At 43.1% G+C, this 9,275-nt stretch overlaps 1 protein-coding gene and 1 non-coding gene across 2 annotated transcripts; both read right to left on the bottom strand.

Moving 5' to 3' along the window:
- Positions 1-6,364: 6,364 nt before the first annotated feature.
- On the bottom strand, positions 6,365-7,571 carry LOC123404779. Its single transcript, XM_045098726.1, has 2 exons — positions 7,432-7,571; positions 6,365-7,199 (listed from the first exon to the last, which is right to left on the bottom strand). The coding sequence occupies exons 1-2, from the start codon at positions 7,482-7,484 to the stop codon at positions 6,686-6,688; spliced, it is 567 nt and encodes a 188-aa protein (XP_044954661.1). The 5' UTR covers positions 7,485-7,571; the 3' UTR covers positions 6,365-6,685.
- A 345-nt stretch (positions 7,572-7,916) lies between these two features.
- TRNAS-AGA lies at positions 7,917-7,998 on the bottom strand. Its single transcript has one exon. It is a non-coding gene; the product is annotated as a tRNA-Ser (tRNA).
- Between the last annotated feature and the right edge of the window lie 1,277 nt (positions 7,999-9,275).

Genomic DNA, 9,275 nt, shown 5'->3' with positions numbered 1-9,275 from the left:
GACGATTTCCCCTCTCCGGAGCCCGAAACGGACTCCAGATCTGCCCTCGAGATGAAGAACGGGATGTGGCGGCGCCTCCGTATCGCAAAACACGATGAAACCTTCTCTCTGATATTTTTTCCATGCGAAATGGAAGATATAGAGCTGAGATTGGGGGCGGTGGTGCCACGTGGTCCCCACAAGCCTGCATGGCGCGAACATAGGGGGTGTCCGTGGCCTGTGGGCTTGTGGCCCACTGGCACGCCCCCTCCGGTGGATCTTTGCGCAGGTATTTTTATTTTATTCTAGAAAATATCTCCGTAAATTTTCAGGGTGTTCCGAGAATTTTTATTTCTGCACAAAAACAACACCATGGCAATTCTGCTGAAAACAGCGTTAGTCCGGGTTAGTTCCATTCAAATCATGCAAATTAGAGTCCAAAACAAGGGCAAAAGAGTTCGGAAAAGTAGATACGATGGAGACGTATCAGTCCACGACTCGGTGTGATTTCATGGAACATGTATTTATCTTCGGTCATGTGATCAGTGCATCCACTATCGAGGAACCACTCTTTTCCAATAGCCATGTAGTCTCTAAGGTTAGCCATAAGACTGAGATTCTTCATGGTCTTCTCATACTCGGTGTCGAAGTCCTCATCATCGTCGTAGTAGCCATGTTCCGCATAGTCATCATCGGATGAAGTTTCCTCCTAAGAGACAAATATTTCATTAAAAAAATGACTATTATAAGATTCAAGTTTATGCATTCGAATGGCTTCAGCAATGATGTTGTTGATGGTAATGACATTTCCTTTGGCACACATGAGGTCACGAAGCTCAAATAAGCATTTATCAAAGTTAGGATCGGTTGGATTCATTTTATGGAAAGCAATGTATTTGTGAACTATGATATCAAGATTTTTCAAGGAATAATTTGGATATCTTTCCTCTAAGTCTTTCCACAAGGTATGTGCACACTCAAAGTTTTGCAACTGATTAAGCACGTTTCTTGGTAAACCTTTAATGATAAGATTGACTGTGTTGAGGTTACCAAGCATATTAACTTCATCATCAGGAGAAGGATGTATGGGGTCAATGGGAGGCACATAGGGATATTCAATATACTTGCGCAAACAGAACTCATCAAATATATCAAGCATTTCATCTTTCCATTGTCTAAAGTACTCCCCATCAAGAATAGGCACTCTACAACTAAAAATATGGGAACTAGTAACATTCATCTTCCTCCAATGGTGGTTAAACCAAGGTTTTGGAGACCTTGCTCTGATACCAATTGAGGGATCGATGGAAGATGTGTCTAGAGAGGGGTGAATAGACTACTAGTCAAGATAAAATTTCTAGCCTAACCTGATTTCTAGGTGGGCAGAAATCTAGTAGTAGAAACAAGTCTACGCGCCCTACACAAGTAGTTCAAGAGTATAGCAGCGGAAAATAAAACATGCAAGTGTAATGTAGAGGAGAAGGGAAGAAAGATCAAACACATGAGGTTGACACGAGGATTATTGGCATGGTTCCGATAGGTGGCGCTATCGTACGTCCATGTTAGTGGAGACTTCAACCCACAGAGGGTAATGGCTGCGAGAATCCACGGAGGGCTCCACCCACGGAGGATCCACAAAGAAACGGCCTTGTCTATTTCACCACGGCTTCCGTACACGAAGGACTAGCCTTAATTATGGAAGTAGGCGATCTCCTTTCCCTTACAAACATCTTGGTTCAACTCCACAACACGAAGTAGGAGGCTCCCAAGCGACACCTAACCAATCTAGAAGGCACCATCCTCCAAAAGGTAATAGATGGTGTAGATCAATGAACTCTCCTTGCCCTTGTACTTCTAAAGATAGTCTCCTCAACACAAATCTCTCTCACACAGAATATGCATGGGTAGGAGAGGTTGATTTGGTGGAAAGCAGTTTGGGGAGGCTAGAGATCAAGTTTCAAATGATTGGATTGGAATATCTTGGTCTAACACATGAGTGGGTGGTTCTCTCTCAAAAAATGGATCTGGAAATGAAGTGTGTGCTCTGTGTGCTTCTCCCACGAATGAGAGGTGTGTGAAGGGGTATATATAGGGTGCAGCCAAAATCCAACTGTTACACACAAAAGAGCAATCTCGGTGACACCAAAGTGGACAACTCGGTGGTACCGACTAGCACTAAAGTGGTGACCTTTTGAATCTCGGTGAGACCGATATATAGAACTCGGTGGCACCGAAAAGGTGACTAACGGTCAGATGGCCAAACTCGGTGGCACCGATACTCAAACTCGGAAATTCCAATTTTGTGTAACGAGGCAACAGAATGTTGGTCACACTGAACTCGGTAGCACCGATGTAGTTTCGGTTGCACCGATTTGGTGGGAATGGCTAGGGTTCTGTCTGAGGTACAAATTTGGTGGGTTTGATGTGGAAATGTTGGTGACACCGAATTTGTGAATGTGGAACGTGACAGAATGGATATGTGGGAAAAAATGACTTAGTGTTTTGGTGGCTATCTTTGAGCATCTGAGCAATCAGTTCATTTTACTACCTCACCCCCTTTTAATAGTATTGGCTTTCCTATGGACTCAAAAGTGATTTCTCACAAATATAAAATGAAGAGTCTTCTAGCTTGAAGCTTGAGCCAATCATATTCCTTTCTTGCATTCAGGGGCATCTCCACGTAAACCTTAAGCCATAGGTCATCATGGACTAAACCTGAAATGTTTAGGTAAAAGTATTAGTCCAAGAGACAATGTATGTTGTCATGAATTATCAAAATCACCCAGGGAGGCTATGTGCTTTCAATGGATGCTTAATAGTAGCGTGTGTCACTAGTACCATGTTACTGCTAAATATTTAGTAGTAGCACGTAGTTGCTACACGCCCTACTGCTAATTAGCAGTAGCGCGTACTAGTGATAACCCACAAGTGTAGGGGATCGTTTGTAGTTTTTCTATAAGAGTGTCCAAACCAACGAGGAGCTAAAGGTGGAATTAAAATTCTCTCAAGTTCTATCGACTAATGATACAACTCTACGCACGCTAGCGCTTACTTTACCTAGAACAAGTATGAAACTATTTTACGGGAAGGAAACTAGAAGTACTTAGTAGGTGTAATAGATAGTTTTACAAGAAAATAAAGAGCAAGTAAATAAAAGTTAGGGGCTCTTTAGTAGAAAGATTTTTGTGTAACGATGATACGTCTCCAACGTATCTACAATTTTTTATTGTTCCACGCTATTATATTATCAACTTGGGATGTCTTATATGCATTTATATGCCTTTTTATATCATTTTTGGGACTAACCTATTAACTCAGTGCCTAGTGCCAGTTTCCATTTTTCTGTGTTTTTTGACCTTTTTCAGAAAAGAATATTAAACGGAGTCCAAACGGAATAAAACCTGCGGGATGATTTTTTCCATAACAGAAGATACCCAGAAGACTTGAGAACCAAGGCAGAAGGTCTCGTGGGAGGTCACGAGCCCCCTATGTGTGCCCTAGGCGTGCGGGCCTAGCAGGCATGTGGGCCCCCCTTGCCTCCTTTGCCCTACCTCTTTCGCCTATAAATTCTCTAAAATCCCGAAACCAACAGAGGGAGCCACGAAAATACTTTTCCGCCGCCGCAAGCTTCTATCTTCGCGAGATCCCATCTGGGGACCATTCTGGTGCCCTGCCGGAGGGGGATTCGGACACGGAGGGCTTCTTCATCAACACCATTGCCTCTCCGATGATGCGTGAGTAGTTCACCACAGACCTTCGGGTCCATAGCTAGTAGCTAGATGGCTTCATCTCTCTCTTGGATCTTCAATACAAAGTTCTCCATGATCTTCATGGAGATCTATCCGATGTAACTTTCTTTTGCGGTGTGTTTGTCGAGATCCGATGAATTGTGTATTTATGATCAGATTATCTATGAATATTATTTGTGTCTCCTATGATTTCTTATTTGCATGATTTCGTATCCTTGTAATTCTCTTCGAGTTATGGGTTTCGTTTGGCCAACTTGATCTATAATTCTTGCAATGGGAGAAGTGCTAGGTTTTGGGTTCTTACCGTGCGGTGTCCTCACCTAGTGACAGAAGGGGTAACGAGGCACGCATCATGTTGTTGCCATCAAGGGTAAAAAGATGGGGTTTATGTCATATTGAATGAATTTATTCCAATACATCATGTAATTTTGCTTAAGGCGTTACTCTGTTTGTTATGAACTTAATACACTAGATGCATGGTGGATAGCGGTCGATGTGTGGAGTAATAGTAGTAGATGCAGAAAGTGTCGGTCTACTTGTCTCGGACGTGATGCCTATATGTATGATCATTGCCTTAGATATCGTCATGACTTTGCATGATTCTATCAATTGCTCGACAGTAATTCGTTCACCCACCGTAATACTTGCTATCATGAGGGAAGCCTCTAGTGAACACTATGGCCCCCGGGTCTATTTTACACATTATATATTCAGATCTACATACAAAAATACCAAAAATACCTTGTTGCACTTTTATTTATATTTACCTTTCATCACTATCAGATCTCACCTTGCAAGTAATCGTGAAGGGATTGACAACCCCTTTATCGCGTTGGGTGCAAGTTTGTTTGTTTTTGCGCAGGTTCATTGGTGTCTCATCTTGATACTCCTACTGGATTGATACCTTGGTTCTCAAACTGAGGGAAATACTTATCTCTACTTTGCTGCATCACCCTTTCCTCTTCAAGGGAAAAACCAACGCAAGCTCAAGAAGTAGCAAACGAAAAATAAATCGTCCATAAGCAATTGAATATAACATGATAGATACTTATCATAAGCAATAAGGGAGAGGCATATGTCAACACACTTTCCGTACTTGGATCATATGCATTTATCAATGGACCTCTAGCAAGCATCCGCAACTACTAGAAATCATTAAGGTAAACCAAACCATAGCATTAAACATCAAGTCCTCTTTACTCTTATACGCACACAAGTCCCTTACTCAGGTGTAAGCTTATTTCACTCTAGCCACTCACTACAAGCGAATCATGAACATACTGCAGACCCTCTAGTGTTAATACTTCACGTGTGCACCTCACAGAAGGCACCTTAGGACAACACCATATCAACACACAACTCATATCAATAACATCATATTATAATTAACCTGTATTCCAAAAGAAATCTACTCAAACATCATACGATAGCCATGCATCATTGGGTAATAATATATAGCATTAAGCACCATGCTCAAGTACAAATTACAGCGGGGGGGGAGAGGTTTTACACCGCTGCATAGAGGAGGACAGAGTTGATGATGACCACAACGAAGTTGTTGGTGTAGATCGCCTTCACGAGGGTTTTCCCGACGGCACTCCGATGCCACCGGGAGAGAGAGGCAAAGATCCCCCTCCTCCTTCTTCTTCCTTGGCCTCCTCCTCTAGTGGAAGGAGGGTTTCTCCTCTCGTCCATGGCCGCCATGGCTCCCGGAGGGAAGAAGCCCCCCCTCCCCGAGATTGGATCTCTCTCTCTATTTCTTTCTGTTTTCACTTTTGTTTTCTGGCCCTTCACCATTCCTTAAATATCCGGAGATCCGTAACTTCGATCAGGATGAAATTTTGATGTGATTTTTATCGCAAAAATATATTTCTTGCGGCCAAAGGAGAGATCCCACCGACTTAAGGGCTGGGCACAACCCATCAGGGCGCCCCCAGGTCGCGCCCTGTTGGCTTGTGGGGCTCTCGGGCATCGTCTTGCATTGATTCCGACTCCCAAAATTCATATTTATTCCATAAAATATCTCCGTAAATAACTAACATTGCACACCAACTCGGAAATAACTAACATTGCACACCAAATATTTTAACGTTGATATACCATTTTGTTTTGTGTTGCCTAAATTTTCTTTCTAAACAACTGATGTCGAACTTGATATCTCAACCCTAATAACGGATAGTTGGTCACTTATAATTTTGTCGTGAACATAAACAAAAGGAGATAAATGTGATGTAACCAAGCAATCCGGATGGAACAAGGGTTAAAAAGCATAACCAAAAGAGATTGATCGGTTTCAAACAATTCATTCCCGATTTGTCTTTACACGATGAACAACTATTGCAACTTTTAGACGGTCGTATTCAAGCCATCAACTTACCCCCCCCCCCCCCTCTTCTCCATGGTACTTACACAGTTCACTAATTGACATGAACCAAACATGACAATCCAAGATGATGAGTCATCCATAGTTTCATTGCAATCCAGCCATCGATTCAACCCTAGAACACATATCAGTAGTTACTCTCTGTTTCTTATGCAATAATTGACACCGGACACATTATCTTATACTACCTGTAATAATAACACAAAGTTATATTATGAAAAAAGGCAATAATTAACATCAAACTAGATATCTCAACCATTATAACGGCTTGTTCGTTACTCCAAATGTCATTCGGAAATAACTAACTTCGCGCACCAAATATTCTAACGCTGGTATACCACTTTGTTTTGCATTGCTCACATTCTTTAAGCACATTTGATCTCAAACTTGACATCACAACCTTAATGACGCATAGTTGGTCACTTAAAATTTTGTCGTGACCAAAAACAAAAAGGGATAAATCTCATGTGGTCAAGCAGTCCGGGTGAGACAAGGGTTAACAAGCATAACCAAAAGACAAGGGTTAACAAGCATAACCAAGGGTCAAAACAAACCATTCGCTCCCGCTCCGTCTTCAGGTAGCGGCATCTGTTGGCAGTGACATCCGTCGAAGCCGGCTGCTCCCTGGCGGCTGCCACATATCTTTGGAGCGTAGGAACCTGAGGTACACCGCCTCCAGCTGCTCCCGCTGACGGGTGGCCAGCTCCTCCAGCATGAGCCGCCGCACCAGCGCGTGCCGCACCACCGCCCCTCTGTACGACGGCGGCGCCCAAGGAGACATGCCGCCAGAATACCTCCTGCCGCTCCGCCTCCTCCTCCTCCTCCTCCTCATTGGCATTGGCGGCGCAACGTCGACGTGAACACCCAGCAGAACGGCCTCGTAGGAGCACGCCGAGGCGCACAGGCACAAAACCCTCGCAAGTGCCAACGCCGCGGCCTTCGGAGAAGACCAGCAGCGCGGCCTCCCATCCGCTGCCGCCGCAGCCGGCGGCGGCGGCACCACGGCAGGCTGCATCCACAGGTGCAGGCAATCGAACGCCCACCTGTAGCACGACCGCGTCTTGCCGGCGCTGCCCCCGAGCGCTTTCCTGCATCAGAACATCAAAACTGTCCAAAATAAGCAGATCTGAGCACGCAGCCTCCAACTAATAACGAGTAGAACTGTGAATCATGCCTTCCCCGCACAAAAGATAACGAAATGCACGCACACACAAAAAAACAGTGATCTTACGGCCTTCCTCGTAAGAAACTTAACAAAAACAGAATTAGAGACAAACACACTGTGATTCTCTCGTGTGTGAAGGCTAGTGATGTACGCACGGTGTACGGCTTGGTTGCCCGCTGCCGGAGCCATCCTGCTGCTGCTGCTCCATCAGGATTCAGGAGTACTCCCCCCCGTAAACGAACAATCAAGACAGTTCAGTACTCCTGATGTCGCTACTTGCTTGTTGCGCAGTTTGGTGCCCTTTATAAGTTTATATAATGCTTTGGGGGATGGTGCTGGAGTGTTTTATCGATTGCGAAGATTTATTCACCATTAATTGACCAGGAACGATATCTATACAGTATTTGCTTACTTCCACGATATATCATTTGGATAGAGCCAACTAAAGGAGTACATTTATGATGCGCGTCCGTTTCAGATTACAGGTTGTAAATATTTGACCGGCCTGCAGACCAGCGTTACAGGCGTGGATGCTGGAAGTGCAAGGTGTGGTTTGCCAGGAAAAAAAGTCAATGCAGGGGATGTTTTCGTAATTGGTAAAAAAAATGGGATGTTTTCGTAATTGGTAAAAAGAAAACACCGTGGTCGGCAGGATTCGAACCTGCGCGGGCAAAGCCCACATGATTTCTAGTCATGCCCGATAACCACTCCGGCACGACCACGTTATTGATTCATGAAAATACAAAGCTCCTATTTAACTGGCAAACATTAGCACGGGTTCAGGGGAGCACCCTTCTTTTAGCATGTATCATTTGCAATGGTAGCATATATGAACCATCATTTTGTGTGGAACCAATGGATATTTTTATAAATCTTTTGGTGTGAATTTTTATAAAGCTCAGTGGGTTATTTCTTCAAGAGTTTTTACGTTTATAATGACCAACTTTTTGTGCCGCAATCCGGTGATGTTGTCTCTCAATCATGCAAAAGGATCTTTTATTTTGTACATATGTTGATGAATCTTCTATTTCTAATATATTTGTAGATTTTCACAAGAATAGATATATTTTGAGGTTGGTTGGATATTTTTAGTGTGTAATATATGATGGTTAGTGGTTTAATTCAGAAATTGCTATAGTTATGAGAGGAAAACACATCTGATTGACTACACTCAAATGAGGTCAATTACCGTGAAAAAGTCCTACTGATTCATCGAAATAAATGCTAATCCCGATACCGTTGTGTCATAATTTTCATTGCCGATTTTATGTGTCAGTTACAATTATGAATCACTCCAAACTCTATTCCTCCTAAGAATATTGAATGTTGGTTACTCCACTTGATCTTAGATGTTTGTCCTAGGCTGTCGGTCGGATGCGGCGGTTTGGTGCGGAAAACCGGCGTCTAACTGCAAGATTTGGTGTGTCTTTGTAGTTCTCCATGGAAGTTTCGGGTGGGCCGAGTTGTGATGGCTCGTATCATTTTTCTTTGTTTGGAATGGGTTATGTGTTGTCTCTCACTTGTTTCCCTTTTTGGTTCTCATTCCCTCCTTTTTGGGTCTTTTGTACTCTACATTGAAGAGGAGGTGGGCAAATGGGTCGTATACAAGGAGTTTGTGTGGGTTGTTTGGAGCATTGAAGACGGCTATGCATGTTCTTCATGACATAGTGGTAGAAACAAAATATGTATGACATCCTCGCTTGACTTTCTCATCAAGGATTAGATATACTTTTCACGTTATTACATACATAACATTTTCATGGATTAGATCTCTTTCTGTTAAAAATGATTAAGCCTAGATGTAGGGTGGTTGCATTCAACCAAGGGTATTGCATATGTGTCTGACATGCTCATCCACATCATGTTCGTTCTAATGCCTCACCAAGACTGAGATTTTCTGATCTAGATGAATGTTTCCCTATATTTAGGAATTGCATCTGGTTGACTTTGATTAAAATGCGTGTAAATCCATGGTCACTTGCGGTGCAAAAAAAGTCAA

This window comes from Hordeum vulgare, chromosome 6H, assembly GCF_904849725.1.
Source record: "Hordeum vulgare subsp. vulgare chromosome 6H, MorexV3_pseudomolecules_assembly, whole genome shotgun sequence".
NCBI lineage: Eukaryota > Viridiplantae > Streptophyta > Magnoliopsida > Poales > Poaceae > Hordeum > Hordeum vulgare.
Note: the sequence above shows the minus strand (reverse complement) of the source record. Positions and strands in the feature narration are given on the sequence as shown.